We start from the raw sequence: 18,301 nt of genomic DNA on the forward strand, positions 1-18,301 counted from the left end.
CTCTAGGCACATGTGGATCTCTGTGTGGCCTTCTCCCACACTACTCTACACCGTCTTAACTATTGAGCTTCCGACAAAAACACTGTGGGCCTCGTTCCTGTGGTACACCATCGGCGGACACACAACAAACGTGATTGGTGACTGTAGTGCGATCTCACAAGATCATAAGCCCCTTAGATGGGCGCAAGCACCAAGTAGCAAGAGTTATGAAACCTCACTAGACACTAAGCATAAGCCTAAAGCAAGCAATATTTGGTAGTCTTAGCTAGCCTAAGCACATCGCAAAAGCACTAACGCTAACCACTTAATCTTTTCTTAAGCACTTCTTATGGCTAGAGCACTTGGATGAGAGCTGTAACCCTCATGCAACTTCAACACACACTCTAACATATCTCATTTGGTGGGACAAAGAGGTATATAGCTCCAAACTCCAAAACTAGATTTTAGCTTCAGATTGCACACTTGCAGCAAGAATCAGAGAGCTCTAGTGACCCACCGCAGAGCTCCAATGCTTACCACATTAGTGATCTCATGGGGTGTTCTAGTTTTATGAATGTCTAGTTACTAATGGTGCTAAGGGTGGTATACAATGTCAACTCACATTTGGTACCATGCTTCAAAGGTCCATTCTTTACACCTTAGCATCATTTGGTAGAAATTGACTCCTGTCGACGAAAGCTAGTCGGCAGTCTACCTTGGGGTATACCCACGGTAGTAGTTTATCGGTAGACGGTGCGCAAACTACGAACTCGATGGTGACGCAAGACACGGACAAGCTTTTTATCCAGGTTCGGCCGCCGAGTTGGCGTAATACCTACGTCCTGCGTCTGGTTGTATTGGATTGTGTTGAGAGAATATGATCTGATGTAGGGGGGTCCCTTGCCCCTCCTTATATAGTCTGGAGGGCAGGGTTACAGATCTAGAAACTAATCCTAGTCGGTTACAATTGCCATGGATAATTCGATATCAATTCCTATTCTAACCGACTAGAATCCTGCTTGATCTCCACGTCTTGTTTCCTTGCGCGAAACTCGGGCTGCCAGATCAAGCCTTGAACTCGTCTCGTAGTGGGCCAAGCTTCCTGGCTGAAGTCTAGACGTAAGGGTATAGGGGTCTATCCCCCCACAGCTAGTCCCCGAGCACCATGTATTGTGATGTAACACGCCGTCTTGAGCTTCTTCGATCAGTGAGGCTTGACGTCTTCAATAAGCAGGAAAGTCGCCCAAACAGTTGCAACGGTATTTTGACCAACTCAAAAGACAGTTGATCAACATTGACATCGAAGAAGCAGGTTGTTCGAAGAATGCATGGTGCTCTTAATTAAAAAAGATTTCTTTCCTGGTGAAGTGTGCCCACTTTACTTTTCTGAAAAGTATAGACCTCAAAATAGCAAGCATATTCACCGCAAGGTGAAGTGTGCCCACTTAGTCCCCGAGCCTGGTAGTAGGTGACGTAGGCACGTGGTGCCAGGGTCAAAATAAAAGTCCTCAAAGAAATTCTGTAACTGAGATGCATCGCCAGATGCATCGTACCGATGTAGTCCCCGAGCTTGCTAGAAGTCGAAGTATGAGCCTTGTAGCAAGGTCTAAAAAATTGAAATTTACCAGTCCGTCTGCAATTGAATAGACTAAACGACCAGTCCCCGGGTGTATAATAGCATGACGACCAGTCCCCAAGCACCAGGTGCGCTCCTTAGAATTCTGCGTTGCTATACTGTACGACCAGTCCCCGAGCATCGAGTGCTCGGTGGTCGGTGCAGTCCTTGAAGTTCCGAGCTGATAGACTGGGCGACCAGTCCCCGAGCGTCGAGTGCTCGGTGGTCGGTGCAGTCCTTGAAGTTCCGAGCTGATAGACTGGGCGACCAGTCCCCGAGCGTCGAGTGCTCGGTGGTCGGTGCAGTCCCCAAGTTTTTAAATTGGTGAGCTGGTCGACCAGTCCCCGAGCGTATAGTGCTCGGTGGTCGGCACAGTCCCCGAGCACGGCGTAGGGACCGGTGGACAAGTCCCCGAGCGTGGTTGGGAACGTAAACGTGCTCGGTGGTCGGCACAGTCTTCAAGCACAGCATAGAGAGTAGTCGACAAGTCCCCGAGCGTGGTTGGGAACGTAAACGTGCTCGGTGGTCGGAGCAGTCCCCGGGCACGGCGTAGGGAATAGTCGACGAGTCCCCGAGCGTAGCTTGTCGACTGGGCCAAACCCCTGAAAAATAAATATAAAGAATAGGTAGTACATGATGTATAAATAAACTTTAGATAAAAATCAGTACTGAGATAAGTTTTAGATTTTTTGTTATAAAATTAGCACGAGTAGTTAATTCGTCCTGGAGCTTGTACCAGCTCTGGTCTAGCCAACAATCAGCATGAGGTGCGGAACCTAGACACGCGTGGAATTGCCAGCCTCGCCAGAGAGCTACTGCCGACCACCCGGAACGCAGAGGGCGGATCTCATGCACGTGTAGGGAGGAGTCGGAGACAGTACCGGCTCTGGAAAGCTCGTGTAGGAGAAAAAACTAGTCGGCTAACCAAAAAGTTGTTTTGAAGGATAAAAAATATTATGCCAAAAATAAATAAGATATTAGAAGTGTACTTATCTTTGGACGAAAGTCTGGTCGGTGACGACAAAATTGTCTGGCCCTCGAGCTTTTGGACTTGTTGTCGTGACGGTGGTCGCGGTTGTCGTAGCGCCGTTCTTCGCGGCGATTATTATTGCGACTCGTGGTCAGAGCAAGTAGGCCAAACAACTTGGTTGATAGCCGGAGCAGGTCGGTGTCGTCGATCTGCCTCCCTTTGTAGCAGAGAAGCGGCGACGCGTTGTCGGCGTGGTCGGAGACGTTGCCGGTGTGGTCGAAGCCGTAGCCAGCGTGGTTGGAGCTCCAGCCGACGTCGGTGAAGAAGTGATCGACACAGATCGGATCTACGCCTCCTTCGCGGTCGTGGTGGTGAAGCTGTTGAAGCTGACGGTGAACGTGAAGCCGCCCGCCATGGCCACGAAGTTTGGGATGATGGCCATCTTGTTCGTCTAGGAGAGCTGTACGCACACCCCCTACCTGGCGCGCCACTGTCGACGAAAGCTAGTCGGCAGTCTACCTTGGGGTATACCCACGGTAGTAGTTTATCGGTAGACGGTGCGCAAACTACGAACTCGATGGTGACGCAAGACACGGACAAGCTTTTTATCCAGGTTCGGCCGCCGAGTTGGCGTAATACCTACGTCCTGCGTCTGGTTGTATTGGATTGTGTTGAGAGAATATGATCTGATGTAGGGGGGTCCCTTGCCCCTCCTTATATAGTCTGGAGGGCAGGGTTACAGATCTAGAAACTAATCCTAGTCGGTTACAATTGCCATGGATAATTCGATATCAATTCCTATTCTAACCGACTAGAATCCTGCTTGATCTCCACGTCTTGTTTCCTTGCGCGAAACTCGGGCTGCCAGATCAAGCCTTGAACTCGTCTCGTAGTGGGCCAAGCTTCCTGGCTGAAGTCTAGCCGTAAGGGTATAGGGGTCTATCCCCCCACAACTCCTATCTTTCCTATTTAAGTATATGTGCAAGCATTCAAATCCAAACTCTTAGAGATGAATCCAAGAAAATTTTCTTAAAAAATCTTTGTAAATGGGTTGTCATCAATTACCAAAAAGAGGAAGATTGAAAGCCCTAGTTGGGTTTTGGAAATTGATGAAACCTAAGTACTAACCTCTATGCTAAGTGTGTATAAATTAGATGAGGTTGGTACATTCCAAGTGGTGGAGCTAGATGAAGTGATCAAGGTGATGGTGATGACCAAAATATGATCAAGCGCTCCACTTAGAAAAAAAGAAAGAGAAAAACAAAACTAGGTTGATCAAGGCAAAGGTATAATATAGGGTTTTGGTTTTGGTGATCAAGACACCATAGAGGGTGTGATTACACTTAGGATAGATAGCCATACTATGAAGAGGGGAAATTCACAGTTAAAATGGTTATCAAGTGACAATAGGTGAATTCACATGAGCATATGCATTAGGGACCTAGTGTGCTAACTTAACCTTTGAAAATATTTGTAAAAATATGCTAAGACACATGCACATGGTTATATACTTGGTATTTAGCAACATAGAAGCAAGGGTGAAGAAGTCACATACTTAGAAAATGAGAAAGAGATGTCGATTATCAACCGAAAGTTGCACCGAGAATTGGGCCTATGTGTCTGTTGGCTTACCCTAGCTAGCCGAGAGGGTAGAGGAACTAAGGAGCGACCAGTCGCTGTGACCTACAAGTTTAGTCACTCATTGGAAGTAGCAGACGTTGCTGACTGGACTTTGTTAGAACATTGTTCTAAGTCCGGTCAGCGTGATGTGGCCTCACACGCGCATGGCAGAAAGGTGATGTACTGATAGGACATAGGGAGACATCCGATCACCTCTGACCGGATGCATCTAGTCCTAAAAAACACAATTTGGAACCTCTCTGTGTAAATTTGACCCTCGAACAGACTGTGCATTATGGCGCTTCAGGTCAATTCCATTGGCGCATCCAGTCGGCACTTAACCACGCAGGCGATTGATTAGTGTCTATTGACAATCGGGTGGCTAAGGTTCAAATGCAGACACATGGTGGCCATCGATGTAGCAAGGCGTGAGCGACCGGACACTGGGGTTGTGTACGATCATCCCGACCGGTGTGTCCAATCAGTGCGTAGAGAGCCCCTTCATGACCCTAACGTCTCTATTCGTTTGGGGGCTCTATAAACACATGGTGGTCGTCTCTTAGATGTCTTGCTTGGCACTTTGACATACTTGACGTCCTTATGAGCCTAAACAAACACTCCCACTCATCTTCATCATTGATTCATCATCATGGTGAGATTAAAAGTGATTCTAAGTGCATTTGCTTGAGCGATTGTATCTAGTGACACTTGAGGATCATTTGAGCTACAAAATTCTTGTTACTCTTGGTGGTTGCCACCATAGACAGCTTGAGTAGTGGAGGAGTTGTGGAAAGAGTGATTGTTTTTTGTCACCTCCAAGTGATTGTGAGGGGTTCCCGTGCCTTTCCCGACAGAGCACCAAAGGCAACTCTAGTGGATTACACGTGTCATTGAGCTACCTCACTTGTGGGTAGGTTCTTGTGGTGTTCAATTATATAGATGAGGTTCGTGCAACACCTCTTAGCTACCGAACCACCAAGTGTTGGTCCACACAATAAGGACTAGCGTGCTGGCAAGCACATGAACCTTGGAAGAAAAAACTTGTATCTCTTACAATTTTTTGTATTCTTCTGGCCATTGGATCGTTTACTTATTGATTGGTTCACTTGCTCAACATGGTGGTATATCGATCACTCCTCTCCTTTACTTACCACAAACTAGGGTAGCTTGCTTTCTTGTGTAGACACTTTAGGTAGCTCACTAGTGTAAGTAGTGACTTAGCAAGTGTGTGCCTAGTGATCATAATAACTAGAATTGCTATGATAGGTGGCTTGCAACCCCTTGGTAGAGCTTGCCTTGCATTGTATGCTTATGGTGTCTGTAAGGGCCATCCTATGGTGATCTTCGAATGCTTTGGTTCCTATCAAAACTCTATTAGTTTTGTGAAGGTCGTCTTCCTTTTCTAGGAGTCAGACGGCCCATAGTGTTGGCGACGTACTCCGTCATGGTACGGGTTTTCAAGTTGTCTGTGTCCACTCGGGTCTAAGGGTGCTAACCATCTTGAGTGTGGGTGTAGGTGTTCTCCTCACTTGGTCTACCATAGCTGTCAAGCTTGGTATTCAATTCATACTACCTTGTTTTCAAACATCTTGCTCACATAAAGTGATTAGCCAGTTTCAAGACATACAAAGTGAAATGAAACTTGGATGAAGCACTCACTCTCGAAGCAAAATTTCATTATATAGTTTCATAGGCATTTAATTTTATGACTCATAGAGAATTGGTATCTTGCCAAGAAACTCATTTCTTTCTCTTCTTAAATACATTTCCATGCCATCAAAAATGTCTGTGTAGAAACATATTTAATGTAATGAAACTCGTATGAAACTTCTACTCAGACTAGCCTTATAAATCAAAGTAAGCTGTGTGACTTTCCTTTTTAGGAAACATTTATTTCCTCAACTTTCCATTTTTAAAAAGCTACCAAGTTATAATTTTTATGCATAACATTTTGAGAGAACAAAACTTATCAAAACTTTCTCAATATAGTTTTTAGCATCATTTTGTATAGACAACTTATGATGAAAACTTGACTTCATGACCTTTGCAACAACTTTTGTTCATATGAATATTAGTGGGCATCTTCATTATAGCAATTTCTCAACACAACTTTTCTAGCAACTTTTATATATTAATTTTATACGAATGGTATAATTTATTCTTGATAAACGTTTTAGCCTAAAAATTTGTTCAAATTACATGAAGACATGAAGAAGCAAAGGAAAAGAAGAAAAAAAAGAGATGAAAGTAACAATTTCTCGATACAACTTTTCCTAGCGCAATTTCTTCTGTATACAAACTTTAAACCTGAAAAATCATTCAAATTACATAGAAGAAACATGGGTAGGTTCATTTGAAAAAAATGAAAAAGCTAGGGAAAAAAATCAGATAACTGCATCACGCCTGCTGGGACCACGCGCCTGTTGGGACCACGAACGAAGAATTTGGATTTGCAGTTCCACACGCGCCGCCGTGAGCCCGTGACGGCGATGCCGCGAGTGGCTGACTTACCGGTCCCACTTCTTGTTCTCGTGATCTCTCTTATCTAAAAGACCGCGGGTGGCTGACCACAACCGCTCGCCGGCAATGGAGGCCTCCGCCGCCGGCGCCGCGGACCCGTTCTTCCCGATCTACATCTCCTCGGACGAGGAAGACGGGCACCCCTACTTCACCGAGTCGTACAGCCCCGAGGAGGTCCAGATTCAGGAGGCCATTTTCCTCTCCCTTGATACCTCTCGCGCCCAGACGGCCAGCGCCGGCTCCGCATCCTCCTCCTCTCACCCCGCCGGTGCCTCCTCCACCCCTGAGGCCGATACCACCGACGCCCCTAAGGAAACTCCTCTGGATCGCAAAGGAAAGCGCAAGCTTCAACCAGAAGGTACTTGTCACTCTCGAATCGAACATTGAATTCTCGTTACCTAGATGCTTACAATTCACTTGGATCTCGCCTAATTTTTCTGATCCGACGCAATGTGGGAGGAAGACGACCGGAGCGACTCCAAAACGAAGCGGTCCAAGCGCAACCGCTTCAACTGCGCCATCTGCTTCGAGAGGGTTCAGGCTGCGGAGAAGTTTGTTGTGAGTCACTGCGCTCACGCGTTCTGCAACAGCTGCGTCGGAAGGTATGTCGCCGGCAAGGTCACCGAGAACGTAGCCGTGATCGGGTGCCCTGACCCCGCGTGTGAGATGGGGATTATTGAGATGGATCTGTGCCGGGATATCATCCCGCCCGAACTATTTGACCGGTGGAATGTCGTGCTGTGCGAGGAGCTACTGGGTGATGATAAGTTTTACTGTCCGTTCAAGGATTGCTCGGCACTGTTACTCAATGACGGCTCGGTGAAGATCAGGGAAACAGAGTGCCCCCACTGTCACAGGCTGTTCTGTGCTCGCTGCCGTGTGCCATGGCATACTGGGATCAAGTGCAAGGAATTTAAGAAGCTTGGGGATGACGAGAAGGGGGAGAATGATTTGATGCTTAAGAAGCTTGCTGACAAGGAGAAATGGAAGAGGTGCCCCAAGTGCAGGATGTATGTTTCGCGAAAATCTGGTTGCTTACTAATAAGTTGCAGGTAATTTTCTATCTAATCATGTCTTTCCTCCAATTCGTATTCTTCTCTAAGACTGCAGTCATGTATAGAAATAGGACAAAAATGCTGAGTATGGGGTGGAGTGGGCTGTGGTGGTAGGGGGGCTGTACAAAGTTGGCAAAGGTTGTTCGTATGTTTATGGACAGGAGATGAAAAAGCCTAATTGATGTTCATGATAAGGGAGGAGTGAAAGGAACAATAATTCTTATGGAATACAATCTCCCCTTCACTCTAGAAGTCTAGACATGTCAAATTTGTCTTTTCCGTTACTTTTACCATATACATATAAAATTTTGTTGGTGATGACATAAGTATTAGCTGATGATCAGTACTTGAGAAGGACATCATATTGTATTGCCACTGATTGCTTCAGCATTTAGTGGCATCAATGGTAAAGCTACCAGCTGATTTGATTGCTGACCCTTTCCACAAACAGCATATCTCGCCTTTACTTTCGGTACCTATTCTCAATTGGAACTGTTGAAGATCCTTTCACGATTTTATGTATATGCTTTATATTAACCATCACTTTCAGTCTCAATGAATGACATGGGAGAATGATTAAAACTGTCTTTTTTTTCTTTATGTAAATAGGTAAACAGTCATGTACTTGTATGCTGAAAATGAGGGAAGAAATGATGTTATAATAGGAAATATATAATTATAGTTTGTACATTTTGCAGCAAGAATAGCCAAGGTATATTTATTAGTATGTACCAAAGGGAATATTTAACAGGTTCCCATTTTTTGTGTTTAAAGCAAAAATCTCCATGTCCATCTCCTTTTGGGCTGTGAACAAATTCCTTAAGTGAAACTAGGTTTATTTCTCATGGAAACTAGTTTCTAAGAGCTAGTAGTTTGCCATGCAGTGAGGACCTGGGTTGGGTAAATGTAATATTCTATCAAGTTCTAGCATGGATTTTTGTTGTTCTGCATGATTTTATTTATCTTTTTGGTTACTTCTGAATTCTGATTCGTGCTTGTGCTTTTAGTTGTGTCTAGTAGATTTTGTGACTGTCAAAGTTGTCCCAGCAATTTTAATAATCAATTTTACTGGTTCTATAAGCGCAAAAGTATATATTAAATTTTGGTTGTTCATATTCATCTGATCTCTTTCAGTCAAAAAAATATTCATCTGATCTCCATCACCTGACTAACAGAATTTTTTTGTTCTGTTTTTGAAGGTGCAAACAGTACTTCTGTTACCATTGTGCTGCACCAATGGATAGGAAAACTCACTATTGTGAGAATTGCAAGCACTAGAGAAGTAGATAAAGGGATAATAAGTAGATAAAGGTCTTACTTAACGATGCAGGCTTTGTGCGCAGTTGTAGGTGATATCTAAGTAGAATTTCATCCCCTTGTAGTGGAAGTAAGTTCCACCTTCCTGCCTTCATGATCTTTTTCAGCTGAAGTTCCTTAAAGCATCCTGCATCATCAACTCCCTCTGTTTCCAAAAGTTTTAAGATAACTTAAGTGAATATTCAAATGACGCATGTACCTATGGATTAGACTCAGTTAAGGAGTTTCTCCTTAACAAACTTAGCCAAATCTGAGCATCGGGCACCATATAGACTACCTTATATTTCAGTACAAATTTTGGAAGTTATAATGCACTATATTCCAGAACAAAGAGAGTATTTTGATTAATTTGCTGGTGCTTTTAGGTATATGATATATGGCTTTTCTAATTCTATAGTTAGATTCAATTCTGTATAAAACAGAAAAGCAAGAAAAACATTTTAACTGTGATTACGTGATGTGAATCATATCTTTGTTAGATTGATTTCAGTCAACTAGATATTATGACAGCTTTTGTCAATTTTGAACATGTTAGCAGTCCTGAGGTGATATGGACTTCGTAACTTAACAGAGCTCTTCTCGCTTGTCTGTCCTGATTTTCCTTTTGTTCTTAGGCCATTTGGGTTTATGATTATCACGCAATAGCATGATTTAATGCATAAAGCTGATCATTATTGAACTTGGATTGTTAAGTGTGTACACTTAGCATCATTTACGTTCATTCCTCTTGCTGGTACTACACAAATTTAGCTTGGATTCTATGTCACTGTGTTTCATTTGACTTGAAATGTGCCCAGTGGGCAGTGGCTATCGTCCATGGTAATTGAGATCTCATGATATAGTCCATGGTTAAACAGCAGGGAGGTGAAAAAAAAAGACCAAGATGTGCATGCCTGTTTTCTCTCCAGTTTGTACTTTGTAGTAACGAAATGTCCATGTGACTCATGGAACCTGCTTGTGGTTTCCCATCTGTTCATTCATTCACTGTCGTTTTGCATTATGTTAAATCCTTGAAGTGCGCTTCCTACAGACCATTAGAAAGAAATAAGCCAGTGTGCAAACTTCGGTTCCAGTTCTAGTTAATCGGCAAAGAGCGAACTTTGAACAAAACGGTACATCGGATTGCTCTCCTGTTGAGACTGAAATCACTCGTACATTTTTGCTTCTATGTACGATGAATCAAACGTTGAAATACAGCACAGCAACCACCGTGCACTCTCTTATTAGGAGCTCGGCAGTTTTGTTCATTTGAGCAAATCAATCAGCCAAGTTAAATGTGTTATTGTTGCTTTACTTGGAAGCACTGTAGATTCCTTTTATTCATGAATTGCTGTGAGGTTCTTGCTTTGCAGAATAGCCCTAAAACCTCTAGCATAGTCTGCTATCGGTTAATTGGTTGCTCCAGTGTTCACCTCATCCACTGTACGTGTGTACCCTCCTGAATGGCTCAATCCCACCAGTGCTTTACTTGAAAGCATTGAGCCATTGAAGAAGAACGGACTTAAGACTTGTTTAGTTTATCCTAAAATTCAAAAAAATTTCAAAATTTCTTGTCATATCAGATGATCATTGGCACATGCATGGAACATTAAATATAAATAAAAAATAACTAATTGTGTAATTTGTTTGTAATTTGTGAGACGAATCTTTTGAACCTAGTTAGTCTATGGTTGGACAATAATTATTAAATACAAACAAAAGTGCTATAGTATCAAAATCCAGGGATGAAAATAGTACGGATATTTTTCGACCATATTTAAGACCGAATTCGTTTATAGGAGTTTAGATCTGTCCATATCCGAGTTTGAATATTCAACGTCCGATACCGTATGTATTCGAATATTCGAATACTTAAATCGTATATTTATGATGTTGACACATCCAATCGTATCTTCTCCGACACGGTTGATATTATTCATATTTTAATCCGAATCTGACTAGAAATATGAAAACAAATATGAATATATGATATCGGTGATATCCGTCCATATCCGATCCATTTTCATCTCTATCAAAATCCAAAATCTTTTTGATCTAAACCAGGCCTTAGTAAGTACTCGCTTTGTCCCAAAATAATTATCATTTGCGCTTTCCAAGAAATAACTTTAATTAAATATATATTAAAATATTAATATTTATCTTACATAATTAGTATCATTAGAAAGATCTTTGAATTCAATTTTTTAATAAATTTATTTGGAAACACAAATATTGTACGTATTTTTTATAAATCGAGTTAAATTTATGACATAAAAATCTAAAATAACAGTTATAGTTTAATAAATTTATTTGGAAACACAAATATTGTACATAATTTTCTAAGAAATTTTTGCACTTGATCGGCACCGGCTAATAGTACCCATCCGATTGTTGGAATCTGGTGAACCGTGCTGTTTCTGGATTGCTTCCTATAAAACCATCCGATTCTTGGGTCCATTGTCTCTATGCACCAAATCAGCAACTCATTCAATTATGCATTTTTTTTTCATCTGCCACAGATCGCAGCAAGCTTCGCTTACCTACATGAGTTCATGCATCATCCATTTAATCTCTACAGTTTTATTGGTTGCATTGACTTCTTCGTCTTCTGCTCTGAAGCTGGCCGCCGCCTGCATACTGCTCTTGTGCGTAGCATCAGACCTGACGCGGGCAGCCATGGCATCGTCGTCGTCGCCTGGCCTCACCAAGACCAGGGGAGCGCTGCCCGTGCGTTGGTGCGGGCCGCCTTGTTTGTTTGGAATGACTGACAGATTCGGCTGATAAAGTAAGTGAACAAAGCAGCCAGGGGCAGCGCGGCGGCAATGTGGGCGACATCTGCTCGCAGGCGTGCCAGGCCGCCTGATCGTGTGCGCAGTTACGTGCATGCTCGTCAAGGAGCCCATCACCTGCTTCGCCAACTGCACCGTGTCCAGCTCGCTTCTGCAAGCCCGCGAGCCTGTATAATGTGCCTATATGCGTTTTGTTGTTCCACGTCTCCAATATGCAACAATGGCTACTTATATACTCCCTCCATTCTAAATTATCGCTTTTGTTACACATCTAAATGAATATAGTAAAAATTATCTAGAAAAATCACAATGACTTGCAATTTGGAATAGGTGAAGACCGTTTATATATGCTGCCAGGCGCAGCTATGTGGTTATTCACATCGTCCATCATCTTCGTTTTTCTAAACGTGGAATCTACTATCTGTCAATATCTGGCTCAACCCCCTCCCCCATAGAGCAGCAAAGAGGAGGGCACCATGGAGTTGGATAGAATCAGGAGCAAGAAAAGAACTCAGAAGAACCTGGAGGATACAAAAGAGCATTCTCAACTCACAGTTTTTTTTTGAGCAACTCGACTCACATAGCTGGCCAACCACGCCTGCTAAAGCTATTCTGGGCCTTTAACCATTACTGCACAAATCTCATACCGCTGGTTTGAAATTAAACCCCATTCACCATTGGTTTTCATCATTATTTTTGAAGTGGTTCAAAATTGGCGGTGATATAACACTCTATCGTTGTTGGTCTGGCATATGATACGTCAATGATAAGCTATTTATCACCGCCGATCTAACATTTAATCGGACGATGATGAACACTTTATCAACGCCGGCTCGGTGCATGATCTGATGGTGATAAGCAATTCATCACCACCAATGTGGCATTTGATTTGGCAGTGACAATCACTACCAGTTTGTCGTCACCCAACGGTGATGAAGAGCTCATCAACATTGATGCAGCATTTGATTCGATGGTGATGTCATCTCCACTAGATCAAACGTTGCACCGATGGTGATGAGCTCTTCATCACTACTGATTTACCCTAGCACCAACATTTGATCTAGGATCGACAATGATAATACATTTTTATAATATTAAATTAAATGTAATGTAATAACAAATAGCATCAATAATGTAATCATATACGAAGCCAAAACCTGCACATTGCATCAAAATATATACACTAAGTTCAAGTTATGAGTCCATACATCAAATCCATCCACAAGTTCATACATATGGTATATAAGTTTGAGAAGAACAATCCAAGATAACATAGATATATATACATGACATATGATTACCAGTTCTTCAAGTCTAATCTGAGCTGCCCCTTGATTAGATAACATTCTCTCGATTCGGATTCATAGTTTGGTCTTAAAACATCAATATCTCAGTGTGAGTCAACTTTGAAGTACAGCTCTACTTCCTGCAACACAAAGTGAAAGAAGCAAAAAAAATGAACATAGTTAAGACATGTATTGCAATATACTCAAATTAGCTAGTGAAAGGATCAAAATGCCTAGAGCGATGAATAGGCGAAATCTGAAATTCATAAACTTTTGCAGCGGATTAAATTACGGGTATCGGAACTTCTAGCCCCAAGCATAATTTATAGACTTGTCCACCGGTGAGTACTGAATTTTTGGATCTCAGAGAGTAGTGAACTAACTAACTTATGAATTGAAATGCTCAAATACTAAATCAAGTTCTATACATATGTAGAGTAGTACTAAGTGAGTTCACACCTTATGCTTGCTCCACCACGTACACACAATATGTATCGGGACACCACAACAAATAATGCAATCACAAGTCACACGCACATGAAGACACAACATTTATCCTAAGGTTCGATCACACCACAAAGTTGTGTCTACTCCCCTGTTGTGAGGCGATCACAAAGGTTCTTAGAGTCTCTTTCAGTTGCCCTCTTTCCCAAGTGACTACAAAGATGACACCGGGATTTCCACTAGAACAAATGGGTAATACAAACTTCCCGGTACTCCTAAAAAACACAAATTGAGGGTGTCACATGGCAACACCTAGGCGACTAGGGTTCCAAGAACCCAAGGATAATAGAACAAAAACCAAATCACTGATGGGTGCTACAAGTGTTCGTGGGACCGATCTTACTCCCAAAGTTGAATCCAATGAAGCGCTCGCTCCGATCTCACTCATGAAGATAGGGATCTAAGCAAGAGTCAGAGGGAGTGTGGCAGAGCAAGAGAGAGCAAGAACGCTTTGTCTCAAAGTTGTTGGAGAGTTGAATGTGCAGGAGAGAGAAGGGAAAGGGTGCTAGTGAACCAAATCACTTTGCTAGCCCTCCTAACCGTTGGCAGGGGGCAATCCACACCAAAAATTACAGGGTGGAGTGCAGGGAGGCCAGTGTGCATGGTCAATCAACAGTCAAACCCTAGAAGATGGTTTACTGGGGAAGACCGGAATTTCCGGTGAGGGACACGAAAATTTTGGTTGGGCACCGAGAAGCAACAGAAAGACCTCAGCTAGAAAAAGGAGGGGCCGAGACTGATAAAAGCAGGAGTGGCATTTTCGGTGGCGTGAAAAATGTAAATTTTGACTTAGCTCAAAAGTGGAAGCCTGCAGAGGCAGAGTTTAAGCAATGTAGAGTTTTGTGAAGTGTCTAGATTTTAGATCTTTTGAGCACATAGGACCTCCGGTAAGTGATAAAGTTTTGATTCCTCTTTATAGTATGGCGTCCTGTACTCAAGTGATAGATGACATTGAGATCTACATCTTGCCCTAGTATATATATAACAAAGGATGGTTAAAAGCATGAGTACAAAGATACACACAACAAGAACCATATAGCAATCAACAATCATGATGAGGTGGCTTCACAACATTTTTTAAAAATCCTAAAAGGTTATCTAGATAATAACATTAGAAATAAAACTGTAAAGCATACCCTTTTTTGCAAGAAGTAATTAAACCGTACCGTTTGTGATTACATAACACAAGTTTCAAACATCAGCTTATCTACTAGTTAAAAGTTATATAGGGCACGTAAGACGTGGGTTCATTTGAGCTTGCTATATAGTCCATCAGGACCATATGATTGTAGGAGCTATATACCTTGAGTTGCTGAAGTATAGAAGGAAGCCACCGCACTTGAGATTTGAGAATAGAGCTACAACCACCGGTACAAGACAGGCCTTTAGTCCCGGTCGAAAACCACTTATATTTCCGGGTGGCGAGCCGGGACTAAGGGATCGGGACTAAAAGTCCCACCTTTAGTCCCGGCTCCCAGACCCGGAACTAAATGGGGACCTTTAGTCCCGGTTGGTAACACCAACCGGGACTACAGGGTGCACCAGGCAGTGACGTGGCGTCACCCCTGGCCACCCCTTTTAGTCCCGGTTGCTATTACCAACCGGGACTAAAGGTTTTTTTTGTTTTTGTTTTTTTTCTTTTTCCTTTTCATTTCTTTATTGATTTTGGTTTTCAATTGTATATGTTCTCCAATTTAATCGTATACGCCGCAATTATCCGTATACGTTGCACCTATACGAGAGCGTCATTATTATTGCACACAAATAAAGTATGAAACTACATATATATTATCCGTATATAATATATATCTATATATATTATATAGCTATACACATACGTGCATACACATTACATTTACAATAATAATATTATGTACAAGTAATAATCAAGTGTGCTGCCACCGGTTAATGATTACATAATGTTTGTCCGCCCACTCAAAGCTCATACAAGTGTTCGTCCTTGTTTGGAATGGGCTTGAAGCCCTGCGGGTATAAGTGGAACTCGCCGTCTTCCGGAATGACATGATCGTTGATAAATCCGGCGATTGTCTCTTGGACTCCAAGGAGTAATGTGTACTCGAACACTTTATCTTTCATATTCCACTCCTTCCATTTGCATTAGTTAGAAAAGATATTAATATACATAAAATCTATTTAGTTTCAACAAATAAATAAGATATGAATTTACTGTATACACATGCATGTTACTTACTTTTAGAACACTTTGAGCAGGTTTAAATAGGGTGCACCGCATAAATTCACAAACATAGTATCCACATAGATTCGTTCCAAACGGCTGCGTGGGCACCCAAGAGAGTAGAACAGGAGGAGGAAGTGACACATTCAGATCCGTACGATATTTTTGTTGTAGCCAAGCCCAAGCCCTGCCCAATAAGACGCTCGTTGATTAGGTATAGCTAGCATAATAAAGTAAAGGAGCACGCATCGATATTTAAAGTATGATATATACTTACCTCTGGATCATGTCTATTATGTCTTGATAGAGTGCCAGGTCTTTTTTCATTGAGTCCCACACATGTATTCTTTGTTCCGTGATCTTAATCTCAATGAGTATCCAATGATCTCTGCATTTGTTTAGAGTCAACTTATATATGTATATCTTAATGCCGGATTAACTAAGACATGATATAACACAACACTTACCCCATATTGTAAGGGAAGAGTATCTTCTCCGTATGCCTTTGGTTATAAAAGAACCTCCGGAGGTTCTTCTCCATTTCCTTAGGCTTCAGATTCAATGGATCTTTAGTTTTAGTGTCCTTGTACACGATATATGGATCGATGAAACCAATTCGATTGTCTTTTTTCAATCTTTGTTCTCTCATCATGTGTCTGCACATCGTGAGCGTAGTTATTACGAATACATATATATGCTATAATGGGATTAATGATTGAAAGAAAGAATCACTTACAGACAGTAGCAGCTCATGAGAGATTTGTTGAGAGCATTCATATGGAGAAGTTGGTGTACTTCACTAAAATCTATCCATATGACGTCATCTCCACGGAAGTAGTGTCGGTCGCGGACTCGGATGGCAATCAATTCTTCTTCTATATGTTTTGAGCTGACTCTCAAGTAGTACTCGTGGTAGAATTCCTCTTAAGGCAACCGGAAGCAGTTGTGTCATAATCACGTGGCAGTCGTGCGATTTTAAGTTGACAAATTTTTTCTCTGGCACATTTATTATACGCTTTATGTTGGAGGAGAACCGAGATGGGACCTTGATGCTGCTTAGGCACTCAAACATGATTTCCTTCTCCTCATTGCTAAGAGTGTAGCTAGCAGGTCTTAAATACTGGCGTCCATCATCTGTCTGCTGTGGATGCAGGTTGTCTCGTTCTTTCATGCGCTTTAAGTCCTCTCGAGCCTCAAGGGTATCCTTAGGCTTTCCAAACACACCCATAAACCCTAGGAGATTGACACAAAGATTCTTGGTCAGGTGCATCACGTCGATGGAGTGGCGGACCTCAAGGTGTTTCCAATATGGTAGCTCCCAAAATATTGACCTTTTCTTCCACATTGGGGCACGCCCCGAAGTGTCTTTCGGAACAGGTTCGCTGCCTTCTCCCTTTCCAAACACTACTTCAAATCTTTGACCATCTCGAATACCTCTGCCCCATCTCGGTTGCCTGGCTTGGACCGGTGTTCTGCCGTACCTTTAAAATGTTTGCCTTTCTTTCTCAACTGGTGGTTCTTAGCAAGAAATCGACGATGGCCAAGGTACACGACCTTTCGGCATTTTTTCAAATAGATAGCTTGAAGGTCACCAAAGCAATGGGTGCAAGCATTATATCCCTTGTTTGTCTGTCCTGAAAGATTGCTTAGAGCTGGCCAATCATTGATTGTCACGAACAACAATGCTCGTAGGTCGAATGCTTCCTGTTTGTACTCATCCCACATACGCACACCTGGTTTGCTCCATAGAAGCTGGAGTTCCTCAACCAATGGCCTCAGGTAAACATCGATGTCGTTGCCAGGTTGCTTGGGACCTTGGATGAGCACCGGCATCATAATGAACTTACGCTTCATGCATAACCACGGAGGAAGGTTATAGATACATAGAGTAACGGGCCAAGTGCTATGTCTAGAGCTCTGGTCCCCAAAAGGATTAAATCCATCCGTACTCAATGCAAACCTTAGGTTTCTTGCGTCCTCTGCAGATTCCGGGAATTCTCTATCAATTCCTCTCCACTGAGAACTGTTGACGGTCCTTAAGTATCAAATTTAATTATCAAATAAATAAAGAAAAGGATCCAAATGAAATCAAGATCTAGACTTAGGGTTTTATCTGACAGAATTCCACGAGTTTTGGTGTTTGTCTATTTCTGCAGGGGGTTATCTGGAAATATGGAAGAAAGGCCCACATGTCAGGATTACGTAAAGATATTAACGTGCTGCGCAATTATCTTACATCTAGAAGACTCCAGAAGCCACGAGACCGAAGCGGAGGCGAAACGGGGCCTGACCCTGGGCGGCCGCCCAGTTGGTCAGGGCGCCCGCCCTGCCCCTGAGTCCAATCAGGACTCTGCTTTGCGGGAGATCTCCACCGACCTAAAGGATGAATCTAAACCATACAATCTATGTCGGTTTGATCCAAGGGCCCATATTCACTTGGAGGGACTATAAAACCAGACCCCCTGGCTCC

The 18,301-nt window shown here is 42.6% G+C and overlaps 1 protein-coding gene and 1 long non-coding RNA gene across 2 annotated transcripts; one reads left to right on the forward strand and one right to left on the reverse strand.

The window, feature by feature from the left end:
• LOC8062110 (probable E3 ubiquitin-protein ligase RNF144A-B) lies at nucleotides 6,655-9,357 on the forward strand. Its single transcript, XM_002460177.2, has 3 exons — nucleotides 6,655-7,062; nucleotides 7,168-7,756; nucleotides 8,959-9,357. The coding sequence occupies exons 1-3, from the start codon at nucleotides 6,771-6,773 to the stop codon at nucleotides 9,035-9,037; spliced, it is 960 nt and encodes a 319-aa protein (XP_002460222.1). The 5' UTR covers nucleotides 6,655-6,770; the 3' UTR covers nucleotides 9,038-9,357.
• On the reverse strand, nucleotides 15,694-16,159 carry LOC110432351. Its single transcript, XR_002449770.1, has 3 exons — nucleotides 16,109-16,159; nucleotides 15,847-16,018; nucleotides 15,694-15,740 (listed from the first exon to the last, which is right to left on the reverse strand). It is a non-coding gene; the product is annotated as an uncharacterized LOC110432351 (long non-coding RNA).

Source organism: Sorghum bicolor, chromosome 2 (genome assembly GCF_000003195.3).
Source record: "Sorghum bicolor cultivar BTx623 chromosome 2, Sorghum_bicolor_NCBIv3, whole genome shotgun sequence".
Taxonomy (NCBI): Eukaryota; Viridiplantae; Streptophyta; class Magnoliopsida; order Poales; family Poaceae; genus Sorghum; species Sorghum bicolor.